The 27210-nt window shown below is 44.8% G+C and overlaps 1 protein-coding gene and 1 long non-coding RNA gene across 2 annotated transcripts in view; both read left to right on the forward strand.

Moving 5' to 3' along the window:
* LOC134799569 (myosin-I heavy chain) overlaps positions 1 to 25238 on the forward strand; it is a 119020-nt gene extending 93782 nt beyond the window's left edge. The window contains exons 18-40 of the mRNA XM_063772002.1: positions 1058 to 1292; positions 1612 to 2035; positions 2629 to 2782; positions 3690 to 3918; positions 10301 to 10478; positions 11136 to 11290; positions 14799 to 14927; positions 15023 to 15262; positions 15663 to 15898; positions 16224 to 16362; positions 16589 to 16765; positions 17072 to 17219; positions 17635 to 17806; positions 18137 to 18373; positions 18493 to 18661; positions 18960 to 19145; positions 19494 to 19679; positions 19955 to 20162; positions 20353 to 20485; positions 20691 to 20826; positions 22009 to 22242; positions 22578 to 22781; positions 23179 to 25238. Coding sequence (XP_063628072.1) covers positions 1058 to 1292; positions 1612 to 2035; positions 2629 to 2782; positions 3690 to 3918; positions 10301 to 10478; positions 11136 to 11290; positions 14799 to 14927; positions 15023 to 15262; positions 15663 to 15898; positions 16224 to 16362; positions 16589 to 16765; positions 17072 to 17219; positions 17635 to 17806; positions 18137 to 18373; positions 18493 to 18661; positions 18960 to 19145; positions 19494 to 19679; positions 19955 to 20162; positions 20353 to 20485; positions 20691 to 20826; positions 22009 to 22242; positions 22578 to 22781; positions 23179 to 23304 — 4435 coding nt within the window. The 3' untranslated portion in view covers positions 23305 to 25238. The remainder of the gene's footprint in view (positions 1 to 1057; positions 1293 to 1611; positions 2036 to 2628; positions 2783 to 3689; positions 3919 to 10300; positions 10479 to 11135; positions 11291 to 14798; positions 14928 to 15022; positions 15263 to 15662; positions 15899 to 16223; positions 16363 to 16588; positions 16766 to 17071; positions 17220 to 17634; positions 17807 to 18136; positions 18374 to 18492; positions 18662 to 18959; positions 19146 to 19493; positions 19680 to 19954; positions 20163 to 20352; positions 20486 to 20690; positions 20827 to 22008; positions 22243 to 22577; positions 22782 to 23178) is intronic.
* A 178-nt stretch (positions 25239 to 25416) lies between these two features.
* Positions 25417 to 27207, forward strand: LOC134799574 (uncharacterized). Its single transcript, XR_010145427.1, has 2 exons — positions 25417 to 25680; positions 25819 to 27207. It is a non-coding gene; the product is annotated as an uncharacterized LOC134799574 (long non-coding RNA).
* Positions 27208 to 27210: the final 3 nt, after the last annotated feature.

A 27210-nucleotide genomic window follows, 5' to 3' on the forward strand; every position in this document is an offset into this window, starting at 1 on the left:
CGTAGACAACAGTAAGCGGCGTGGCGCTGTTGGGAGGAGTGAGCCGCGTTCCCCCGACTACGCCGCGCCACTTTGACACTGCAGCGGCATCTGAGAGGCGCCTTCGCGAGGGAAGTCGCGGCAGCGCTGAGGGAGATGAAGCGAATCAACCAGGAGATCAAACTGAGGGAGGAGAGAAACAGGTTAGTGAAGCGTAGAATAGCCATAGACAGCAGTGAGCGGCGTGGCGCGGTAGGAAGGAGCGAGCCGCGTTCCTCCGACTACGCCGCGCCACTTTAACACTGCAGCGGCATCTGAGAGGCGCCTTCGCGAGGGAAGCCGCGGCTGCGCTGAGAGAGATAAAACGGGTGAACCAGCAGATCAAACTGAGGGAGGAGAGGAACAAGTTAGTGAAGCGTAGAATAGCCGTAGACAACAGTAAGCGGCGTGGCGCTGTTGGGAGGAGTGAGCCGCGTTCCTCCGACTACGCCGCGCCACTTTGACACTGCAGCGGCATCTGAGAGGCGCCTTCGCGAGGGAAGTCGCGGCAGCGCTGAGGGAGATGAAGCGAATCAACCAGGAGATCAAACTGAGGGAGGAGAGAAACAGGTTAGTGAAGCGTAGAATAGCCATAGACAGCAGTGAGCGGCGTGGCGCGGTTGGAAGGAGCGAGCCGCGTTCCTCCGACTACGCCGCGCCACTTTAACACTGCAGCGGCATTTGAGAGGCGCTTTCGCGAGGGAAGTCGCGGCTGCGCTGAGGGAGATGAAGCGGGTGAACCAAGAGATAAAACTGAGGGAGGAGAGAAACAGGTTAGTTGTAGACAATAGTAAATTAGCCTTTACATTTGTTAAACTAGAAAAGAGCGACAGTAATATACGCGAGCAGTTCGCGAGCCTTTCTCAAACATGCTCATGCACATTCGCTAGATTTTGACGCACCAAAACGATTGTTATGTTTTTGCCTGTGGCATCTGAGCTGTTATTGGAGTGTTGAAGGCATTTAATCTCGTTAAATTATCTAAATCTTTGCACTTCTTAACACGGATTTTGTACCTAACGGTCCCGTTATTATTCAGCCTCGCGGAGAAAGCGAACCAGGAGCGAGTCGAGCTCGAAAACATGGCCGACCAGCTCCGCGGCCTCGCCAACCCGAGCGGGCGCGTCGACTCCGTCAACCTGGACAACCTGTTCGACTTCCTGGCCGACGTGCCGGCGCAGCGCGGCGCGCCCGACGGCCAGTCTGCGCACCAGCCCAGCATCGCCGAGATCGGCGACTCCATGGAGCGGCTGGCCGAGGACCTGCACCAGGAGGTACGTGTGCACTACGCCTACTTGGACGACCGGTCCGGTACTACCATCCGAAACCTTCGACATAACTTCACAGCTCTGACAAAAGAGGATTGGTTATATTTATCCGGCTAACCTTCATCGCTGCCATTAGCAACACTTGTTTGTCGTTAGGCATACTGTCTTTGGAAAGTTAAAACAGTCACTGTGATGTTTACTGTAGGGAATTGTAGTGTTAATAATTTAGTTAAAAAAAAGGCTAAGAAAAATTTCATAACAACCATCCGATGACGCTAAAATTGGAATCACTCCTGATTAATTGACCCTACATTTATCCCTCTAGCTGGAACATGTCCTGGCTGCCGAGATGAACGAGCTAAGCAAATCCACGACCGAAGCCCAACGCAAACCGGACGGCGCGCCATCAGACTCCATACCACCCCCACCGCCCTCCTCCCTTCCCCTCACATCCATCCTCCAGCCATCCACTCCCGTATCCAGCACGCCCATGAACGGCCCCAACGTCATGACTGCGTCTATGAACGGCACATCTAACGCGATGACGTCATCGATGAACGGGCTCATGTCGACGTCGATAAACGGCGTGATGACGTCATCGAGCGGGAGCGACGTGTTGTCGGCGAGCCTGCCGCCGCCGCCGCCGCCCTGCGAGCCGGTGCCGGAGTCGCCGGTGTTCCCACCGCCGCCGGTGTGCACGCTGCCCGAGCCGGCTGGACCACCGCCGCCGCCGCCACCTGGAGGCAAAGGTATGTGGACCTCAAGGCTCGCAAAATTTCGATTCATCATCATTCGCTTGCCCTTTTATCATTTGGCATCGACGCAGCATGTCTTTTTCCTCCATACCTTTCTGTCGTTCGTTATCTCATCATTCACCTGCTTTCTTTTTATATCATCTCATCTCTAACACAGTCCATCCTATCAGTAAATAGCAATTATCACTGATAATTTATCAGACATCAGATCAAGAACAAATCATTAAATAATGATGCCTTGTCACACTTTTTAACATTAACGGTGCACTAAATTTGAATAGTAGTTTGTGTTACAAGGGATCAAAATGATAAATTTCCGTCAAGGGCGTACATTGAATCCTGAATAAAGCGATGGATTCTACAATAGAATCCCGAACGTAGTGAGTATGTATTATTTGACCAAAAAAATATAGTATGCAAGAAAGAAAAAATCGTGTCCTAGAACAGAAAAGTACAACTTTGATCCCTCCTAGCAGTGAAGAAAAGTGCCACTTTGATCCCTCCTAACGGGGAAGAAAAAGCCCTTTTTCGAATAGGTGATGTGAAAAGTATTTTTTAACGTCTATTAATCTGTTAATTTCTTCTAGACACAACTCCGCCGGAACTCACAAACGGCGTAATACCGAACGGGAAACTCTCGGTATTGAACGGCAAAGAACCAATATACGAGGCGGTCATACCACGACCGAACGCCGAGCCCGAGCCTGCGCCGCCGCCACCTATGCTACCACCAGAGAATGGGTAAGTAACTAAGCATTTATTCATTATTATAGCTGTATAATGGTGCTGCCAGCTAATAATCAAAGATAGGTTTGAGCAGCCTATTGATACGAAGAAAAACCATCGCAGAGAACACCGGCATCTCTCTTCAGAGGTGCTTGACTTACGGCTAGAAGGATTCCAATGTCTTCTACTCTAAGTATGACAAGAGCCTTTGAATACGACAAGTTACATTGTCTCACAGAGCATGGAAGTAAAGAAGTTAGGGTCGGCACGAGTACCTACTTTTTTTTTAGACAGGTTGCATGTAAAGCGAGAGCCTTTGACTTCATAAAGCACGGGAGTTAATTCAGGCGTGCATGTCGTCAGTACCTACGGGGTTGGCTTTTATGACTTCAACACTAAGTAGCATTTGCGTAAGTACCTTTTTGTGGGTAAAAAGAAATAAGACGTAGATGTCGTGCCAGGTGGTGCTGCAGGTGTCGCGCTGCCAGCGCCGAGGCACGAAGAAACCTCCATAAGACTGGCAAATAAAAAAATGTGGTAAATAGTTTGCTTTCTCTTCTGCGTTGTGAGTCAGCGATTTAAGTTTTCGCAGTAGGGGAAGTAAGGTATGGCTGAACGCCTCAACTGCTTTATCTAGGGAACAAAACGTTTTACTAACGGAAAGGTACGAAACCAGTTGGCTCCTAACTCAACCACACTTATCACTTGAGTCATGTTTTAGTGTTTAAAGCTCGGTTTTCCTAGGATAGCGGTGCCGTCATATAGCGGCCGTCTCCCTACAAAATAATACGGTTAAATATGAATGTCGTAGTATTTTGTATGGACTATGGAGACGGCCGCTATATGACGGCACCGCTATCTTAGGAAACCAGAGCTTTACTGAAATCACGCTCTGTACAAAGACACTAATACTTTTCCGTAGTTTCTCAACGCGAGAGCCTGAACCTGAACCTGCGGCCCCACTACCGCCGCTACCCGTTCAAAAGACGCCCCAGCCCAAGCCGCCCAACATCATGACAAGCAGCGTGACGTCACAGAAGCTCCCACCCTCGATGACGAGCAGTATGACGTCACGCAAGTCGGCCACGCCGCCGCCCGTGCCGATGGACACCTGCATTAGCCCGCCGAACATGATGAATGGGGAAACTAATGTAAGTTTGTGCGGTCTTATTGAATAATTCAAAATTTTGTGAGTGGCGAAGGCCAAACTTAGCTTATAGTTCCGGCTTGTCTCGTCTAACATCAAATTCTGTTTATGGAATTTTGAAATTCATTTCATTATTGAGTTTGTCAATCCGTGTTAAATTGTAGCTAACTACGGTAAAGACGAAAGCAGGATTTTAGCGACTATACAGAGTGTTTTTTTTTTAATGGGACAGTAGCAGGCGTGGGTCACTCCGCGATTTCGTTGCTTTGCAACAGGTAGCTAAAAGTACATCCGTTCCACATCAATTTTGGTGGCTAGCCATAAGCGGCGCGTGGTGCTGTCGCCACCTAGCGGCCATATCTGTCCTGATCGTAACAGACGCGTTTTGTTAGAGAGTGAGTCTTCTGTACCTAGTACTATTGTGGAGTGTAGACTGTAGCTTTTTCGTGATGTGGGGGTTCGTTGGGAGAAGCGTAGAAATCCGCCGCTGGAACGCGCTGGCCGCTGTGCTGTCTCGAAGTCCGCTATACCTCCATTTACCGGTATATGTGTTGTGTGAAATGAAAACACATATATTTGATTTATTCACTTGGAGAGTGTTCAGGCTGGTATGAGTGAAGCTCTCTTGATGTCTCTGATATCTCTGAATAAGCCACGAAACGGCTCTGCCTTATATAGTAAAACACAAGGCCGTTTGGTACCTTCTTCAACTAGTGGGTGTATCATGCAGAGTCAGTAATGTATATTTTTGCCAATCTCGTTAATTATAAGCACGTATGAAAGGAGCACGAATCCTAGACTTATAAATAGGTACAATATTAAGCACGTATGAAAGGAGCATGAATCCTAGACTTATAACTAGATATAAAACATTCCACGCAATTCATTTGACATAATATACGAGCACAAAGTAAAACATGATATACAAAAGTAAAAATAGTAACCTAAACGTAGAGACTAATTTAACACATACATGAACCCTAATAGCTATTTACGACAGTCTCCCCCACGTGTGTCAACACCGTCTTCATGCGCGGAGTAAATGGGGATAAGTCTAGAAACTGGGCGGCGGACGTCACCTGCGCGTGTGCGAACAATGGCCACTCTCACATGACCATCTGGGCCAGGAAATAGCTGGGCGATTACGCCTCTGGGCCACGTTCCTCGTGGCATGGAGCTATCCGCAATGATGACTACGTCACCTTCATGCAGTTTTCTCACGTTTTGGTGAGCACCGGGCCTGGGGAGGAGGCTGGGTCGGTATTCCCGCTGCCAGCGCCTCCAAAATTGGTCGGCTAGCGTTTGCGCTGTTTTCCACGAAGAGAGCGACATAATTGCGTCTGTGAAGACACCCAGTGGCGACATGGCACTTGATCGACCGATAAGAAAGTGATTCGGCGTCAGGGCTTCGATGTCTAAATCTGGATTCACTGGTGTCAGCGGTCTGGAATTGACTATGTGCTCTGATTCTAGCAGTAAAGTATGTAGAACTTCTTCGTGGGGTGCTCTTTCTTTCAACTCGTTGATGACGATCGCGTGGTTGCCGTGACTGTAGAGTGCATGAAAATGCTGTACTAATAACTTGACGAAATCTTCTTTTGCATGTAAAACAGGCATGTGCGTGTTTTTATCGATTCTAGCATTTAGTACGATGATTCCGTTTTTGTCAAGTTGTACAGCGATTTTGTATAGCGGAGATTTCTTCAGGAGTGGCCGCCCAGTTTCCAGAAGCTTGATTTCTTCCGGAAATGCAGCATGTTGACTCCTTCGGATTAGCAATATCTCTGCTAAATCTAAATGCCCCTTATTTATCTCTATGTCTGTTTTCTTAGCGAACAATGCGGCTTTGAAAACCTCGGCGGCAACCAGAATACTAGCGGTGGCGCGAACTAATCGTACGTTATTAATAATGAACGATCGCCACGCGGGTGCGAGTGAGACGGGTATAGGCGAGTCCCAATCGATCCCTGTCCACCAAACGAAACGTAACGTATCGCGATCTTGCTCAATTATTTCGATCTGTAAAGACTCTAACAGGTCGGGGCCAGCCAACAGCGCGCTGTTAAACGAACGTCTGTAAGCTGTGGCTGCCGTGTCCCAAACTAATCGCGTTTTCCCGCTTTGCGGCTGAAAAGTTGGGAAGTGCGCCAGAGGCCACGTCCGGGGTGCCTCGGGGGGCGGCGGCGAGTCCATTTTCTCCGCGTAACCTTTGTTGAGCAAGTTGTTCATATGCTTTGCATATTCGGCTTTAAGTTTCGCATCGCGGTCTAGCTTTCGTTCTAGACTGTACAGCCGTTTCAATGCTTGCGCTCGGTTATCGGGGAGTTTCTCGTCATCTGACCGCCAAAGTAAGCCCGAGCGATACCTTTGCTCCCCCGGTATCTTCTCGCAGGTGGCTTCTAACAAATCTAGCGCACGTTGGCCGGGGTCGGCCCGAGGTACCTTCTGCGAAACGCCTAATGAGTCTGTCTCAGAATGTCGTTTCGCAAGTTGTAAGGCCTCGTCTTCCGCGGTATTAGGCTTTACGTGCCCAACAAATTGTACCGCAGGTGCGATGCTGTCCGCAGTTTCGTGTATCGTCAAAGCCATTGCCGCGCCTTCGTCAAATAGCGCGAGGGTTTGGACGGTACCTAACGGTTCCGACACCTCTTCAGGAATGACTTTGAGACACGTCTGCGGCAGCCTAACATTGAGTACTGCAGGTGCCGCCGGGACACTATTACCGTTCGCGGATGCGGCCGCGCTTAATCCGTGTAATAGTTTATTATGTCCGGCTTCGCACTGACTCATGCCACACGCGACATATTTACATTTAAAACGCGCACGGTGACTCGCGCCTAAACATCTATAGCACAATCTAGTACCCTTCACCAAGTCCCATCGCTCAGATATAGTCGCGGCTAGAAATTTCGAACACTCGCTAACTTTGTGTTCTTTGCCGTTCTTACATATGGCGCACGCATCGCGCGAGACAGAGACAGACGATATCTCCCGCTGGGGCTTAGCTCCGGTTGACGCTGGCTTTTTTAAATTACCATCGCGGCGCTTTACTTGAGCTATAGTTGATTTACTAGTACGCGATCTATTTCCCGTATCACGTGTGTATGATTCGCAGGAATCTGACTCCGAATCCGAACTATAGTCGCGAAGGGACGCGGGGGCGCGGGACCTAGCGAGAGCGTGGCTCGATCGACTGGGCTCGCGCACAGAGGAAACCGCGTTTCGTTCATTTCGCGATCTATCATACGTATCACGGTAGAACGCGGGGTCGCGAGACCTAGAGAGAGCTTGGCTCGATCTTCTGGGTTCGCGCGCAGAGGAAACCGCGCTCACTGCATTTCGTGATCCGTTAGACGTATCACGCGTGTACGTTTCGTGGCAATCTGACTCCGAATCAGAACTAACGTCGCGAGAGTACGCGGGGGCGCCGGACCCAGCGAGAGCGTTGCTCAATCGACTGGGTTCGCGCACAGCGTTTACCGCGTTTCGCGATCTGTTAGACGTATCACGCGTGTACGTTTCGTGGTAATCTGACTCCGAATCCGAACTAACGTCGCGAGAGTACGCGGGGGCGCCGGACCCAGCGAGAGCGTTGCTCAATCGACTGGGTTCGCGCACAGCGTTTACCGCGTTTCGCGATCTATTAGACGTATCACGGTAGAACGCGGGGGGACGAGACCCAGAGAGAGCTTGGCTCGATCTTCTCGGTTCGTGCACAAAGGAAACCGCATTCACTGCATTCCGTGATCGGTTAGACGGCTTATGTCGGTTTACGCGCTTGGCCGCAGTGCTAATTTCGTTAAGAAACTCGGAAATTGCTACTAACCCGGGTGATTCTACGTTAGACTGCCTGTATTTGGCCCATTCATAGCGCACTATCAGATTTAATTTATCCACGATTTTATTCACGAGCTCAGGCGCGTGCAAGTATTTCTCTTGACGCAAGGATCTAATGGTGGCGACGGCATTCGCTACATGCGCGGCGAATGAGGCTATATTCGAATTGTCTTCGGATAAACGCGGCATGCGTTTAACATTATGAATTTCCGTAAGAACAATCTCCTCAGGGTCGCCGAACTGCCGTTCCAGCGCTTCCATTATCTCGTACGGATCCTGAACTGTGTACATTATTGATTTTACGGCCGTCCGAGCTTCGCCCTTAAGTGCGCGCCTAATCCGACTGACGTTATTGACGGCACTAAACATGGGCGACGTATCTTCGAACTCTGCCCTAAATGATATCCACTCGGTGATATCTCCGCCGAATGCAGGTAATTCCGGCGGTTTATGGTACATTGGCGCGTAGGTACCGTGCGGTACCTCTAAAACGCGCGGGGGCGGTCTGCTAGCCCGGTCGGCGGCTGCACGCGGCGGCGGCTGCGCGGTCTTTTTCGGCGGCGGGAATTTAACGTTTTCTTTCGCGACCTCGTGCTGTAACCTAGCTTGTCGTTCTACCCAACTTCTAGTACGTTCTTCGACGGTCGCGTCACTGCTGCCGACAGACTGCGCCTTCAGTTGCGCAACCTGCGGCCGTAAATTTGCAGTGTCGGACCCTGTCTTAGAAGCTTCGACGGTCGCGTCACTGCCGCCGCGAGACTGCGCCTTCAATTGCGCAACCTGCAGCCGTAAATTGGCAGTGTCGGACTCGGTCTTAGCAACGGCTAGACGGGCTTTATGAACCTCGAGCTCGGCCATTAGCACGGACAATTTATTGTCGCGTTCCCTAACCGATTTGCGATTCTTTAATTCGCGATTAGACGGCGCCCGCGACGGCGGCGGCGGCGCATCGGTGTCTTTATTCACTAGCGTATTCGACCTACTACGAACTACTACGGTGGCATCTAACGTCTCCGAGTGTACCGACTCGGTTCCACCGGTAGCATTCGGGCTGCCACTGGTGCCCTTGCTCCTCGTATTAGTCTCGTTGGACGTAGTCTTACCAGACGAGGGAGTAGGGGTATCCATGTTCGGTGCGGGCGCAGGTGGGCCCTTGGTGCGTGGTCGTAGGCTCCTTGCTTCCTTTTCGGACATCTTTCTGGCTGGAACCACTTCACTTAACACACGCGGGGGGTCCCTAACTTGACCTGCCTATGCCTATGACTGACCGTTGCCGTGCGCAACGTCAGTGCCCTAAGCGTGGATCCCTCGTGGCACTGAATCTCCCGCAATGGCAAAGTGCTATGCCTAGAACGTTCGAAAGCAGTGTGTGGGCATCAACCATGTGACACTTGCAACGAAAGTTGCCAGGACACGTGAGCGGAGGTGGTCCTACGACGCTGCACGGTCCGTCCGGCAAGCCGGTAAATGGGTTACGGAAAGGTATAGGGTTTGGGTCTAAACCGAAGCGAACTTCTAGGCTCAGCGCGTCCTTTATTCTTTCTTGCCGTCTGAGTCAAGCAACGTTCGCTTAAAACTCAGCGCGTACTTGTTTCTTTCTTGCTGTCTGAGTTAAGCAATGTCGCTTGAAACTCAGCGCGTACGTTTTTCTATCTTGATGTCTGAGTTAAGCTATGTCGCTTGAAACTCAGCGCGTACGTTTTTCTATCTTCATCCGGCTTCAAAGGACCAAACTGTGGAGTGTAGACTGTAGCTTTTCGTGATGTGGGGGTTCGTTGGGAGAAGCGTAGAAATCCGCCGCTGGAACGCGCTGGCCGCTGTGCTGTCTCGAAGTCCGCTATACCTCCATTTACCGGTATATGTGTTGTGTGAAATGAAAACACATATATTTGATTTATTCACTTGGAGAGTGTTCAGGCTGGTATGAGTGAAGCTCTCTTGATGTCTCTGATATCTCTGAATAAGCCACGAAACGGCTCTGCCTTATATAGTAAAACACAAGGCCGTTTGGTACCTTCTTCAACTAGTGGGTGTATCATGCAGAGTCAGTAATGTATATTTTTGCCAATCTCGTTAATTATAAGCACGTATGAAAGGAGCACGAATCCTAGACTTATAAATAGGTACAATATTAAGCACGTATGAAAGGAGCATGAATCCTAGACTTATAACTAGATATAAAACATTCCACGCAATTCATTTGACATAATATACGAGCACAAAGTAAAACATGATATACAAAAGTAAAAATAGTAACCTAAACGTAGAGACTAATTTAACACATACATGAACCCTAATAGCTATTTACGACAACTATTATTTATTCTGTGACAGTAGGAAATCCTAAACGATTGAAGATAGATGAAAACTGCCTTTAGAAATAAAACGTTGTATGTTTGTATTATCCAAAGCTTCCGGATTATTGAGTCGATTTTGATGAATAATAGTTAAGATTACATTTTTACAGAATTTCCGAAATGTGAAGAATTTGTCAAAAAAACCGTAGTCAAGTTACAATTTTTATAGGTACTTTATTTCCATGTCTACAGAGTACAGAACGCAACGCGCGTCGAAAAGAGCGCGTTGAGCGTCGTCTCCACCAGATGGAGGCAGCCGCCAGCCCGCCCGCCTCCGCGGTTCCCCCCACCACCCCGCCCGCGGACGCCACCAACGACCTCAGCGAGTTCGCTAAGCTGTACTTCAATGACCACCCCAGGTCGCCTGAAGGTAAGAATATTGTCATGTGGACGTGTACGTAGGTTCTCACACCATTGGTGGATACTATAATTGGTGCACGGTGCCTTACGGCTATTGAAACAATAAACTGAATAAACAGTCTAAACAGACTCATCCCATAATATTTTTCTAGATTTCCATTTTTAAGAACCACTCAAACAACACAGCTGCGCTGACAAGGAAGTTTATAAGCTTATGCATGCACAGAAATGACAAGGAGGTGTATTTTATTTAGCAGTGAAATCAAAGAATCCTAGGGTACCTATAGTCTCTCGATTTGTAACTGGCCCCGAGCCGCTAATCCTTTGTCTATTGTTAAGTAAAACCGCACGTGCCTCTACCTGTAAAACAAGGGTCGTGTAATTATCTACGGTTACTGAGTGCTGGCGAGTCGAACCAGTCTAAAATGTGTCATCCAGATGCCTAACAAAGGCGCGTTATCGGAGACCGCACCTACACTGGTTTTTTGAGTGTTGGACTAGCCCGCGCTCAGGTGCCAATTAGAATAATTAAGACCTTTTTTGCAGGTAAGTAGCACGTGCGGTTTTACTTAACACTATTGTTAAGGATTAGCAGTTTGGGGCCTACTACAAATCGACAGACTATACCGCGACTTTAGTTTTGAGGCTAATATGCGTTTCAATTCAGGTACAATAATAGCAACGCTTACACGCAAGAGCAAATCCATGGAACTGCTAACCAAAGAGGAAATGATAACGTATCACAAGGGAAACAACATTCCCACCTCACACATACAACTGCACGACCCAGACAGTGTTACGGCTGCCGTCAATATATTCCGCGTAAGTATTCCGTGCAATGCAATTTGAATCTTGTTTTTGTAATATAGGGGCTAAATTTCATTACTCGAAGGATGTGTTGTGCTTACTTCATAAAGTCACCCATATAACCATTCCAGTCGCAGAATCACAAAGTGGTAACTAAATGTCAGATGTGTCGTAACAGAGTCCACACAATGTGTCTAGAATTGTTTCGAAACAAAGTGTCGTCGCCGTGTCTACACTTTTCCGTAACAAGGTGTCGACACATTTGTGTGCACTTTGCGTGCGGTTTGCGACTAAATCTGACAGCAAATTTGTGACAGCAAATGTCAATATAAAATACCTCTTGAAAACCAAGGTTTGTCAAACTACTATTAGTGTCTCGTGTGCTCGTAATTCTAGTAAGTCATCATGGGCAATGCAAATGATAATAATCGACCGAAACCATATAAACACCCAACACCCGTCAACCTTTTACAGAAAAGTTTTTAAAGAAATTCAATAAGCTACTTAGGTCAGGCAACGAATGCTCCAAAAGTTGTAGAGGGAAATGCTCGGAACACAATTTTTGACTCCGTAACTCGGTTTGACAAGTTAGGAGGTGAACATATCAAAAGTCCCCGGCCGTAGCCCTTGAGCGGGGGGGAGAGAGGGGGCTTTGAAGGTCCCATTTTCCCGTTTTTCGATTATATCTCGGAAACTATGCATCTCAGCGACATGGCCACTTATACAAAATGAAAGTTAATTTAATTTGTTACAAGTTTATTCAGTCAATTTTTTCGATATGTTGAATAGTTTTTGAGATATCCGCTCTTGAAAGTTTATTTAGGGCTCTCAATTTTATCTTGATATATCTATATCAGTGAAGGTGCTAGGCCGTGTTTGGTATCGTTTTCGTATAAATCTGGGGTGCTGAATCCATTTAAGATATCACATTGACACCATTCCACAAAATAAAAATAAATCTTTTTAGGGTTCCGTACCTCAAAAGGAAAAAACGGAACCCTTATAGGATCACTCGTGCGTCTGTATGTATGTCCGTCTGAATACACAAAATAGTTCTTTACCTATAGATGACAGGAAAACCTATTAGAAATGTGCAGTCAAGCGCGAGTCGGACTTAATGTACGGAACCCTTAATACGCGAGTCCGACTCGCACTTGGCCGGTTTTTTTGAAACTCTTCTTGACGCTTAACCGCTGAACCGATTTCGTTGAAATTTGGTATAGAAATAGTTTGCGTCCCGGAACAGGACATAGGATAGATCTTATAACCAAAATCATCTTTTGAAGGTGTGAAAAGTGGCGTGGAAATTTGTACGGGAAATCAATAACCGCTGAACCGATTTATATGAAATTTGGGATGGTCTACATCTTTGATTTAGTTAAAAATGATGAAAAAACATGACTTCAAACCTAAACTTAAACAGTATTAACTTCAAGAAGTCAATTCTGAATTCCCCCCTACACCTCATTTCACACCTTTAAAGGATGATTTTTGAGATAACTTATTATATCCTGTCTCGGGACTCAAAATATATGTGTACCAAATTTAAATTAAAACTGTTCAGCAGTTTAAGCGTGAAGAGGAGTTTAAAAGAAAGTATTTTAATAAGTTTATATGTTTTTACTTCGGAATGGTGTCAATGTGATACCTTAACTAAATTTGGTACTGCGAATTTATACGAAAACGATACCAAACATGGCCTCGTAGCTTTACTGTTGTAGAAGTCGAAATAAAATTGAGAGCCCTAAATTCTTATTACTTGGCCAAACTTGTGTAGAAGGAAAAGGTAAAATAAAAGTCTTCGGCAGGAATATAAGACACAAATATTTTTTTTTTTTTGCGTTACTATTTCATTCATCAAATATAAACATACCTTGATTATACTATTCTAGTGAGATCCTCATAGATAAACAAAAACATTTACTTAAAAAATTACAAGGTCGAAATGTCACGGAACTTGTGAGAGTAATATGTGAAAAATATAAACTTTTATGACAAAAAAAATCTGGACACAATTTAAGAATCACCCAATTGCGTCGAGGAATCATCTCATAAATCGGGGCCCCCTAAAACCTATAAAACGACATCCATGACGACTTTTATGACATAGTGCATGGCCGCCATCTTGGAATCCAAAATGGTTATCATTTTCGAAATCTGCGCCCCCTAAAACCTATAAAACGACACCCATGACGACTTTTATGGCATAGTGCATGACCGCCATTTTGGATTCCAAAATGGTCATCATTTTCAAAATTGAGGCCCCCTAAAACGTATAAAACGACATCCATGACGACTTTTATGACACAGTGCATGGCCGCCATTTCGGATTCCAAAATGGTCATTATTTTCGAAATCGGCACTCCCTAAAACCTATATATCGACACCCATCTCGACTTTTATGACAAAGTGTTTTGCTACCATCTGCATGCAAGACATTTCTATTATTTTTACGTACAAAAATGGCCCCCTGTCAACTTTCAATCGAGATTTATTTATTTATTAATCGATAATTTATTCGATTAATATTCAGATTAATTCAATTTCAATCTATGTTAGGTCGACTAAACTAATCGCGATTAAAATTTGAGAATTAACTTTTTTTATTCCATTAATTAGTCGAATAAACAGTTAATCGATTAATGCCCATCTCTGACCACGGCATTTTTACACTTTGAGAATATCTGAAAACAAATCAACACAAGGAGCCATTTTGCAAATCCAGTAACATACCAGTAACTTTGTTATTACTTTTGACAGCGCGTGTCATGTGTCAACACAGAGTCGACACAAAGTCGAAACATTGCAACTACTTTGTGACTGCAATATTTCTCAGCCTTAAACCATATTTATACATCATAATTAACAAGTTTCGTAGTATGTAAAGCGTTATTTCTGTTATTTAAGTATAGTATACGCATCGAAGTACTAAAAATGCTTCAAATAATATAGTTATGAACACAGGCACTGAGAAGTAAACAATTTCATTTCCGGCTAAACTAAAACAATGTGGTGGCGCGTTGATTATATCACACTTAGTTTATCAAATCACTCGAGCAGTTTAATTCCCCATAATAATTTAAGTCATATTGTAATATAAATGCAAACAATATATAATTACGTCTTGTAATCCGTTTTAGAGATGGCGTATTAATGTCACTTATTTTTATTTAAGTATTTTTCCATCTGACAGTTTCCATTTGACAGGAACAAAATGAACGAATGAACGAATGATTTTGGCATAAAGTAGTCGCAAACCCGAAACAATGTGTGCACACGGCGACCACACTTTATGTCACTTTGTGTCATGTGTCGACCCTTCCCCATTTCTGGTAACTGTGTCGACACGGCGACGACTCTGCGACTGGAATTGTGACCGAAACAGACGGTGTCGACACAAGATGTGTCAACACCGCGTCGTAACGGCGACTGGAAATGGCTGTATGGGCACGTTGTAAATTGAATCATATTTCTATGAGCTTAGGTTGAAAAATTTAATCACTAATAATGTGTGGTATTTCAGGATTTGTGTCGGTATATGAGAGGAGAGCTAACCGCGGATAAGGAGACACAAGTGATTCAAGCTTTGATCGGCAAGGGGTTAGAACGGGAAGAGTTGAGGGATGAAATATTGGTTCAATGTGTCAGACAGGTAAGATCGTCATATGAAAATCTTTGAATATTGTGGATATCGACTTCTAGCTGTAGCGATTAAAAACATTCAAGTGACTTATTTTCTCCAACCAGATTACCGAATGCCCCGTTGAAGAATGGGCCGAGCGAGTATGGCTGATCCTCTGCCTGTGCGCCGTTGCTTGGCAACCGTCTCGCGGTCTCTCGCGTTACTACTGCGCGTGGTTGCGACAGCGAGCGCGGGTGTCCCCTTCAGCGCCTGCGGCCCGGGCGGCGCATTGTGCGCAGTGGTGTCTTGATAACTGTCGAGGCGCCGCGCCGAGGTTGCTACCGCCTAGCACTGTCGAAATTGCGGTAAGTACTCTAGAACTACTAACTCTTACTAGCGGCTTAATAAACCGTTTCTCTTTCAAGCCTAACTTATCATCCGACACCTCACATATTTTTTTAGTACCTATACATATAGTTCGTTATTTTTAGCATTAGAAAGAACTTGCAAGAAGGTAAGCGATTTTGACAAGTCTTTTAATTGAAAAACGCTTTATAAAAATCAAAATTTAATACTTATGAAAGCAGAAGAATATAAATTATCGTATTAGATTCATAGTTGTTACATATTTGCCGTAACTTATTTTTAAAATGTGTTTTTCAATTAAAAGACACATCAAGATTGTTTACCTTATTTCTAATGCTAAAAAAAACGAACTATAATTGACACACAACAAGACTGATCTAATGTTTATCTTGTATCCAGGCGATGCGACGGCTCGGCACGATAGTCTGCCGCTTCTTCTTCCTCGACGGGCGCACTAAAGCCATCGACGTGCACCCGGCCGACACCGCAGCAGCGGCGGCCGCTCGGCTCGCCGACAAGCTGGGCCTAGCGCCGCATTCAAGGGCTGGCTGGGCCGTGTACCAACAGCGAGGGAATCGGGAGGAGCACGTGCGCGCCACGCACTATCTATACGACGTCATCGCTGCTTGGGAAATGTGAGTACAAGTGCGATTAACCATATAGAATGCATATAGACTTTGAGTAGGTAGTACTAGACTCCGACCACGCTACGTTTGCACAGACTTGGTAGTAACAATTAATACATACTCGTATTACATAGGAGTGCCATATTTGACGTAGCACTTGACATAAAAACGTATCGTAGCGGTCACACGCTATCGTTGTCCAATTTGCTATCCAACAAATTCTTTGCTTCGTTGGTCGCTATCGCGCGTTTCACAGCCAATTAAAACGTAATTCAGAGTTTACCGAATTCGTATAATATAATTTGTATAATATCGATATTGTTTTGTTTCCTAGGCAACAAGGTCCCGGCGGCGGTTCTGCAGATAACCGCTTCGTGTTCAAGCGACGGCTGTTCCGCGGCGGCCGCGAGCTGCCGCACGACCCCGTCGAGGTTGCCCTGCTCTACGCTCAAGCCGTGCATAGTGTCGTCAAGGTAAACGTTCATTTACAAAGTTCTTTTTGAGCAATATGTACTTGAAATTGTAGATCTTTTTCTACTAAAATGTGTATAGTTGTGCGGACTAAATGCCGACCTTCACCTGACCTTTTTATACATATTTTGTGCGATAGATAAGTATGTGCGAGAAATACTTAACCATCAAAGGTAATTTCTAGAAAGGTCTTATATGCTAACAGTCGTTGAAAACATTTGTATGCAGATGGACGAGTTCCCAGTATCGGAGAAGGTGGCCCTGCAGCTGGCAGGGCTGCAGGCGCAGGTGTCGCTGGGCGAGCCGCCGCCGAGCCCGCCGCCGCCGCACACGCGCGCCTACTACGCGCACCCCGACCAGTTCCTGCCGCAGCGCGTCGCGCGCGCCCGCCCGCAGCACCAGTGGGTGAGTTACAGCGAGCCCACAAACTGCCATGGGAACGGGTAGACGGGGTAGAGTCAGCGAGCGAAGTTTCGGTGCGGTTTCTGCGGTAACCTTAACCTGACGCAAAAAAGGAAATCGAAAACGGTTACCACGGAGCTTGCGGTAGCTGGATGACACTGCTACGGATAGTGGCCCGTGAATTTTCATCTGATTCTGCTCGACTTACGAAAAACATGGTTTACCTCCATGGGTGAAGCCTATACCCATGTATAAAGTGTATTTAACGATATTCTTAATATATATATATTTTTTCTTTTAACCCAACAGGCCACAATTCTGGCTCAAGCGCACCGGCAGTTCGGCGCCGGGCGTGCCGAGCTGACAGCCAAGGCTCTGTACCTGTCCTGCGTCATGCAGTACCCGCTCTACGGGGTCACACTCTTCCCTGTCACGTACAAAGGATACTGGGCACATGGTAAGTCTGATAATACAATGATCCCTTCGTGTATAAAGATTCCTAAAAATTGCTAGTGTTACATACATTTTTCATTTTGTATTGTCTATGTAAATTCTTTTCTACGTTCCAGTTGAAATCCCATAGAAACATCACCAAAGAATTCGTTTAAACGCTTTTATTACATTGACATTTTCTTATTTGTGACATTGTTTTATTTATTTATTTTATATTATTTTATTTTTTCTTTTCTGTTTTTAATGTAAATCTTAAGTTTGACGATATTTTAGTGAAAGCCTTTGTTTTATCTTTTGTGTAAAATACTGTGTCTTTTTCTTTAAGAAATAAATATATCTAATCTATGATATTGATCCCCACATTGTCTAAAATGAACATTTGATAATTAACATATTTACAAGACTATTTAATAACTCAGGTCCCAACGTACTCCTTGGAGTGGGCGCTGAAGGCGTCGTCCTAGTTCGTCCGTCGGACAAAGTCGCGCTCGCCGAGTACCCGTACAGCAACATCGCGGCGCTCGTCATGGACCCCGTCGACAACGGGCTCACCATCAGCCTCACGCACCACGGCCAGCACGACGGACACCGGTACATATAGCTCTACATGTTTTCATGTTTTGTTACATTGGATGTGAGGCGGACGAAATGGTTCATGCCGATGTCGATGATAGCTTTGGCATTCTGAAGTCGATCGTCTTAAAGTTCACCGTATAAGGGTGGTATTCAACTTGTCCAAGATCTTTTTCCAATCTGTATTTGCGTCTCACATTTTGCTTAAAAAATCCTAAGCCGTTCTCAGGAGAAGAGTTGAGATTCCTTCTCGCTTCGTTCGTCGTCCCACCATTTTACTCGAGATAAAACAATCCACTCGGCTCGCTCTTTTCAACTCAAATCTTTATAATCACTTTTTTTTTTCAGGTGCATAGTCCTGGAGTCTGCGCAGAAGAACGAGGCGGCGTGGCTGATGGCGGCGTACAGCCCGGTGCTGGGCAACGGGCTGGCGGACGAGCCGCCGCGCCGCGCCGCGCCCGCGTCCGAGCGCGCGCGCCTGGCCGCCGCGCTGCGCAGCGCGCGCCGCGCGCTCGTCGACGCGGCCGTGCTGCGCCGCCCCGCCGACCTCTCCGCCGGGAACTTCCTGAGAAATACGCTCAGAAGGTCAGTAAGGCAAAAGATTACTGAATTGTCCGTCAAATTGTCACATTTTATGGTCATGTAAAACAGTTTTCGTAGAGTTACTATTTTCTTTTCATCAAATGCACCCATATTGTTTGCAGACTGAGCAAGCACCGACTGGAGCGGGTGCGGCTAGACATGGCCGCGGAGACGCAGGGCGAGTGCTACAAGGGCTTCCCGGCCGGCTACTGGTGCTGGTCGCGCACCCTCCCGCACAGCCTCACCAAGCTCAACGAGGCCGAGGAGGTGGCTGCCATGCAGATATTCAAGGTGACTCACTCAACAACTATTGAGCAAGCATATACTAAGCAAGCATTAGATGGCTTCTAACGAGAAGTTGCCAAACAAACCGTAGTCATCCCAATAAATGCACGAGTGACGGACGAAGTTAAAACGATCCATCAAACGAGACGCAACCGGCTAAACTCCTTGTCGTGCACAGCTATTAAGTACGTGTAGTTACGATGTTGTGTGCTCTATTGGGAATATACATAGGAAGTTAAATCAGTTTTACCCAATGCATTGAATATTTCAGCATTAATGACAAAGTAACATTCATTGTTCACAGGATATAATGAGCCACGCAGGTCTAAACACCAATGAGGGTAGCACCACCAACCTGGCCAACAACAACAGCGTGAGCAGCCAAGAGAGCGACAGCGACGACCGCGTGGCACTAGCTCAGTCGCTGCTGCAGCGCTGCTTGCAGAAGGACACGCTGCTGAGCGAGCTGTATGTGCAGCTCATCAAGCAGGTATGTTTTATTGTGGAAAAAAATTGTTTCTTATAAGGCAGTGGACAGATGCCATCCATTGATCCCAATTTTATTACCTTATGCATTTTATATCACACTGTCACAAAAGTAACATATCCAGACCTGGCGAATATGTCGATAACGCATTATTTACTAATCGCTCTCGCACTAATAGACGTGTCATCTTGCTACGAAATGCACGCGAGCATATAGCGATTTTATTGCAAATGATTAGCGAATAGAGGTAGCGGCGCATTTGCCAAATTTGGACATTACAAGAACTCGTTTGACAACTTTGACAATATATTCGTGCAAGACCTGTTAAATAAGACGTAATATGTTGTACAGACGACGGACCACCCCGAGCCCATGTCGCGCGTGTCGGCGCGGCACTGGGCGCTGCTGTGCGCGGCGGTGGGCGCCGCGCTGCCGCCCACCAAGCCGGTGCGGCGCCTGCTGCTCGCGCACCTGCGCTACCGCGGCACCGCGCTGCACGCCGGCGAGGAGGGCAAGTTCGCGCGCCGCGCCGAGCAGGTACCTGTCACACCTACAGGTCACGACACACACACACGACACGACAGGTCAACCTGCCACGCCAACGCCGTCAGGTCAAATAGACACAGAAAGTGCGACTCTCGTATGTGTGCGTCTCTACTACACGCATGCCTCATCGCGTGGTCGAGCGTCATGACGACTGGACAGTGGTGGAACCGGACGTTATTCAAGACAATTCGCATTCGCTTGTTTTATCGCCACTCGTTTTGAATGACTTATTAATCTCCACATTTGTATACCATATTTTATTATAGGTGGCACTAAGCATAGCGCAAGTGCCTCGTCGCGCGGCTGCTCCCTCCAAAGAAGAATTACTGTGCGCGGCGGCGCGAAGGCCACTACACGTGCGAGTACTATTGCTGGATGGGAAGCAGCTGGGACTCGTGTTCGGGCCGGCCGCCACCGCCGACCACCTCGTGGCCATGCTGCGCGACAAGATCGGCCTCAGTGAAGCCGCTACAGGTTGGTTTATTTTTATGGCTTTCTATCGCAAGAATACTAGGAGTGGTCGGGTCGTGCGGCCACGCTCTGCAGATGCACTAAATGTCAACGTTTGATTGGTCATCTACCTGTGTCTGTGTTCGTCATTTGTTTGTTCCTTTCTACAAACTGTGTTAACTTAGCACGATTATATATGTACTTGTATGTACAGGGTACGCGCTGTACGAAGTGTGCGCGAACTCGACGCCGGCGGGCGCGGGCGAGCGCGCGCTGGGCGGCAGCGAGCGCGTCGGCGACGTGCTGGCGCGGTGGGAGAAGGCCGGCGCCACCGCCGCCGCTTGCAGGTCGGTATACACATAACTTTCTTGATAAAAGGTTTATCCCTTTCTACAGAAAAATATGTGTCGCACTTTTAACTCTTAAAATTTTATTTTGACTGTAAGCTCATTTTAACGGATCATTTTTTTTCGGATTTTAAATAATGCATGCCAGTTTATTTAGGTTAGACGATGAGAGAACTGTATTCTAAACATATAATTTTGTAAACAGGCTAGTGTTCAAGAAACGGCTATTCCTCGGTGAGCGACCGCTTCACACGGCGTGCGCGGCCGAGATGGAGCTGCTCTACTACCAAGTGCTGCACTCTATACGGCACGATCGCCTGCCCATCGAGACCGACGAAGCGGTAAGTGTAGATCGGGGTTTTTTGCGCCATCGCTTATTTTTCGAATCTAGTTATTATCATATAATTATTTATAATAAAGTGCAGACTGTTATTTCGCCTAATTTTGACTTTTATCTCCTCAAATTAGTCGTCATGTCCATGGTCTAATAAAACATGGTCTTCCATTCCCAGAGTGACACGCGATTACGTCACAATAACATTGCCACTTTATTTCAACATAACATGTTACATGGGTACATTATACCTATGGTTAATAAGTTAAAATATTTCTTTATAATTTTATAATTTTCATTTATATGTATTTTAGCTTAAATTTTACAATAACACGTCTTTTTTAATTACTCGTTAGCAATATCTTCCGATTCACGAAAGAAATTTCAGACTTTCGGGTAATTCTGTTTATACTACTGGCAACACAGGATAGCTCTGTGGACATTTGACAATTCGGATCTAGATAACTTCATGCCCTGACCGTCATCCTTGTCGAACGCGTGTTAATTGTTATTTCCTTCTCGCTCAGTGTCAGCAGTCGCAGTGTTTTCCAAACTTTTCACGTCGTAAGCTTGGTAATTAATGTGTAACTGTGAATTAGATTTTTAAACGTTTGTCTTGTATAGATAAATAAAGTTTAATTTAATACATTAGATTTGTTTTATTTTACTATGTTTCTACATGAATAACTTAAAATTAATGCCGTTAAAATAATTTTCACCGTTGGTTAAAATTCTCCCACATTTCAAAGTTTGAGAACCTGTAAACAGCATGATGACGTAGGCGCGTGTCAGTTAGGTCATACGCGAATCTCGGAATGGAGTACCAGGCGGAGTATATTATTATACCATGGTCATGTCATTATTTCTGAATGCGCTTAATACAATAGGATTGTCAATTATTCGCAGATAAAAAGCGAACTGTGCCAGTTTGGAGTAGTTTGAACCTCACTAGTTAGGTTACTTGTAATACATAAAATGCAGACATACACCAGTGCCCACCCCGAAATTGAAAAACGGGATTTGGTTATCTGTCTCTCTACCGCTCTTGTATATCGAATTATAATCATAATCATTTTATTGGTAATAAATAATTACATGTCAATACAGATGCAAATAGTTGACCAAACGAAGTGGTTCGCGGTAGGTCCTCTAGTCACAGGTTTAATCTACTAACGCCACTCTTGTACAGGTGATGGTAGCGGCCCTCCACGCGCAAGTGGTGGGCGGCGAGTGCGCGGGCGGCGGCGAGGAGTGCGCGGCGGCGGCGGCGGCCGTGCTGCCCGCGCGGCTCGCGCTGCCCGCGCCGGCCGTGCGCCTGCACCACCTGGCGCTGCGCGGCACGCCGCCGCACGCCGCCATGCAGCGCGCGCTCACGCTCGCCAGCTCCTGGCCGCTCACCAGGGCCACCATCTTTGACGTTATGGTGAGTAGTGCGCTGAATCTTTGTGCTTTGACAGATCGTTTCGTGACAGAACAGAAAATTTACCTACAGTACCTTTTTCCTGGGGAATGGTAATCCGACGCAGCGCGATACGGTGCCATATTTAATCCATTCTTTGCAACGTTATTAGTTGGGAGTCGGTATCCTTCGCAAATGAAGTTATATTTCGACAAGTTTCCTTACGATCGAAGTACTTTGTATAAAAAACTGTCAAACTTAAATTTCCAGGTCCTATAATTCATCTTCGATTTCTGTCGTCCTACAAAAAGTACTTACGGGTCGTTAGAATCTGGACTGATATTAATTTAAATTTCCAGCAATCGTTCACATCGAACTGGCCGCGCGCGCTGTGGCTGGCGGTGGACGCGCGCGGGCTGACGCTGCTGCGGCGCGGGTCGCGCGCGGCGCTGGTGTCGCACGACCACGACCAGCTGCTGGCCGTGTCGCCCGCGCCGCGCGCGCTGCTGCTCGTCACGCGCGCCGAGCGCAAGCACGCCAAGCTGGTGCTCTCCACCGACCAGGTACCTATTGTTCCACTCCACCATTACGCTTCATACAGACATACGCCACTACGAGTACTTCACACAGACTTACTAATTTAACGATGTTCGTGTCGTGTGAATAGATTGTTCATTTAGTTTAGATTGACTCATTTTTGTTTAAATTAAATCATTTGTCATAAAAACATGACCTTTTAATGGTATTAATGATGCACAAATTTATGAAAGTAATTTCCCTCTCATAGAAGTTACATTGTACGAGTACGAGGCTGATTTCCAAACAAAGATTAAATTTCCTCTTGTAGTGTTTAAGATAAAAGATAAAATAACCATTATTGCATAATTTTACCACTACGAATTAGAATTAGGTAAGTACCTAATCGATGGATGACATACTGTACGTGTATTTTCCCTCCAGGCGTACCAGATAGCCACGCTGATAAAGGACTACATCGAGGCGGTGCGCGGGCCCGTGTCGCCCGCCGTGGCGCCGCCCGCCGACCCGTGCGGCGCCGCGTCCCAGCGCGCGCCTCAAGCCTCGTGACACCCGGCCACCTAGTGCCAGTGCTTCCACGTCCGACAGTGAACGATCAGTTGACAGTACGACACATTCGCTGACCGAAACTAAACCTTATAGTTATATCGTTGCGGTAAGGTTTACTGACGATCAGTTATGTGCCGACGGTTGAGAAGCGGCGACTTCGCTGACCGATTGTGCTGCGATAAGGTTTTTGAACGGTCAGTTAGTGTCGACGCCGGTACGGGCGGGTTGCGGTTTGGCTGACCGTTTATACAGTACTACCACTTTTATAACTACATACTATTACGTTCCTTGGTCTTCTTGATGGACCTTCGGCTTGGAATTTAATTGAACGAGGGTCTATATTGAGACCTAAAATGGCATACACTTTCCTAACAATTAGAGCCTTTTTATAAATAAATCATTGGCGTGTGATGGATATCATGTGTATTTTAATAGTCTTCACGAGACCAATAAGACCGAGGAATATTCTCGATGTAATCTATATCTTTGGTTCTGTTGTGCACGATCTTTTAAAAGACGTTGAAGCTAATCTTGTTTTAGAAAGGTAAATTATGAGCTTCCGATTTGCGTCATAATGTCTTCCGTTAGTTACCGCGTTATTCGAATATCGATTAACGATTATACATTCGGCAGCCAAACCTTACAAACCCCAACTTAGCACTAGATTTTATGTAATGTTGCTTAGTTGGTAACTACTCCTCGTTTAATGGTCTTTAGTGAATATGAAAGATTAGACCAGACTAGGGGTGGTTTCGCTCGTCAGGTCCGGAAATGTTAAGCCAAGACGGAGAAGTAAATGTTGAACTCACACCTGATTGATAAAGAAAATTAAACCTTATTGCTATAACAGAAGGTTTAAATTACGACTAGTATGATGCTGAAAAGGTTTACTAGGTTGGCATAATGCAAAGCTTTATTTTTAATATTTATCTGAAAGCATATCAACGAGACAGTGTAAAATCCGCATTTACTTCAGATCACAGCAGGTAGGTACAGTGGTGTTCGGTTTCGAGTGTCAGGATGGACGATTTCAGTTACCAGAAGACGGGGAAGCAAACAAAATTAATCATAGTATACAGTAATCTAAAACGGTACATAACTGTAAATTTACCCCCATTTATATTTAAGACGATATTAACTAATCTAGGACTCTGTGACAAATAGTGCGGGTAAATTAACAGATTATTACGGATCTTAGAGTAAATGGCTCAGACAAATCAATCCGCCAAATAATAATAGAAGTAATTCCACGTTTATCCATTACCTAACATAAAACTGCCAGTATTAGTGCTGTTAAAATTGAAGGTGTTACTAATTAATGTTGCAGTTTAGACTTATTGAGTGTTAAAAATTATATTCAAAAGTTAATAGATAGCGTAAAGTTAATCTAATCTATCCCTTCTCTGTGGTTAACTGTAAGCAGCTCGTATCGACATTTTACCCATTAGCTAAGGTACTTATATTGTGCATTTTGTGACCTAGTAAAATATACATTTAAATTAATTAAATTACTCATTGATATAGTTGCTCACGTAACGATAACGGCGCTACGATTTTACTCAATTTTCTAATCGTTATGCGCCCCTCAATAGTATATAAGATTAGATGTTATGTGGCCACGAAATGTACTCCATAAGTAAATGTATTCACCGACATTGGTTAGCGAAATAACAAGCAAATAGGTGTTATTAACTTAAAATTCCGAATGGAATGAAATATAGCTATATAACCATTAGCTTAATTTCTAGCTAATCAATGGTGTTTTAAATAAACGTAACATCATCTAAGATAAGTAAATGTTGATGCTAGCTAGTGTAACCTTCCTAATGTAATCCAGCCCACAGAATCCTCCCATATGAAGTATCTAAAGGTATATTTAAAATATAAAATAAGGTAGTTTCTCACCTTCTCATATCATCACTCGTAATATGATTGCATACATGGTATAATAATATACTCCTTTTCTAGGTCACCTAACTGACACGGGCTTACGTCATCATGCGACAGCGCTATATGATAATATGCGATAGCGCTATATATAGCGGCCATGTTGTTGTGACGTAGCCACGTGTCACTCTGGGAATGGAAGACCATGTTTTATTAGACTATGATTGCATACTTCTTTAGACCGAACTAGGTAGTTATAGTAGGTACTCTAGGAATCCTCTACCTGCCCACGTATAAAAAAATTCCAAGACAAATGTCATTTTGATTTGTCAAAATGAAGATAAAAATTAAAAAGGAATGAGACCTTTTTATAGGCCTCTGGGCGGCTAGAGGATCACATTAATTTCTGAATTTCTAGAAACGTCTAACATTCTTCTTCACTTGATATGATAACTGAAATCTTTTCTATTTCTGTATTTAACAATCTAAGTTGAATATCGCCGCTATACTTACTCAACCTCGTATCTGCAACACTCATTTGATGACAAAAACACCCGTATTCCGAATGAAAGAAAAGCGACATTTCCATCAAATGATTGTTGCAGATATGAGGTTCAGTAAGTATAGCGACGATATATCTTATATATTCGTGCGGCGGTATGACCAACTCCCGCCCACAATTGATTCAGCCCATTGTGTCCACAATGCCCAAGTTAGAAATTCAATACGAATTTCCGCCACATTGTAGTGGCTCCATTATCACGAAAAGGATTTATAAAATTTACCTTTCCCAATTATAAAGGATTATTCACAGAGTTGTTCGCATAGATAGCTTTTCATATGGATCTAATTATTCGTTGTATAATTCGCGGCCCAGCTACTGATAGCGTTAAAATTTCTTGACTTTGATTTACAATGTAAAAATTGGGTATAATATACATTTGCATAAATCTCTTGATATCTTGTGTTGTGCCTTGAACAAGCAAGAATAATGATGCTAATATCGACCTAGATTCTGACATCTAAGGTATGTCAGTAGCCATTATTCTTAGCGTCTTATATTCAGTGAGCGACTTGTGCAAATTTATTGTGACTGCGAGATAATTACTTATTGTTTACAAATTATATAGCATCATCTATTATATACTATACTAATATGCACAATGTTATAAATCAATATTTTATGGTTATACATAATATAGATCTAATTATGCATTTCATGCTAATGAACTTAGGGTAACAAACTAGCTTAAGGCTCTATATGTATACTCCCCTTAGTTGAGTCCTACATATAGAGGTTAATTCTCAACAATGTGACTCAATGCTTGCACCTATGTTGACTGTTTATCAGTTTTGTGCTGGTTTGCTAACTTGTGTTTCTGATCTCATAATGAGTATTATTTATTTAGAGGCCATATTGCGTTGTAATTAATAGTTTTTTTTTTTATTTATTTATTGCGATTAATGTACATATTTGCAAGAAACAAGTAAACCAAAGATTTTGAATCATCCCTTTGGATATTTTTATTTTTGACAAATTTAATTACTTTTTATAATTTAATATTAACATTTTGTATATAAAATTATCATTAGAATGATAATCTTTATGACGTAAAGTTCTCTTTACATTATAGGAGATATTTAAAGCACTAGGGCTAATGCAACATTTGGCATTCAACAAAATATAGTTAGCTTCAGCTTGTAATATTGACTACAATTGTTTCTGTATGCATCAGTTTCATGCTTTGCATTTATCGGATATATTAAAGTACTACATTGTAATGTTCAGTGCTGTTAGTGATGACAATATTTCGTAACAGACTTGTTTCTTTATAGGTTTAAGATTCTAAGTATAGAACTATTTGACCCATAGGTTTTGCGTGACTACCGCACTGTACTGCCCAAATAGACTGAAGTGTCCAAATATTTCCTTTTTTATATTTGATAAATTGTTTTGTTACTTTATGTATGGTATTTTACCCCATGATTTGAATGCCAAATAAATAATAATTGATACTT

This window comes from Cydia splendana, chromosome 18 (assembly GCF_910591565.1).
Source record: "Cydia splendana chromosome 18, ilCydSple1.2, whole genome shotgun sequence".
Classification (NCBI taxonomy): Eukaryota; Metazoa; Arthropoda; class Insecta; order Lepidoptera; family Tortricidae; genus Cydia; species Cydia splendana.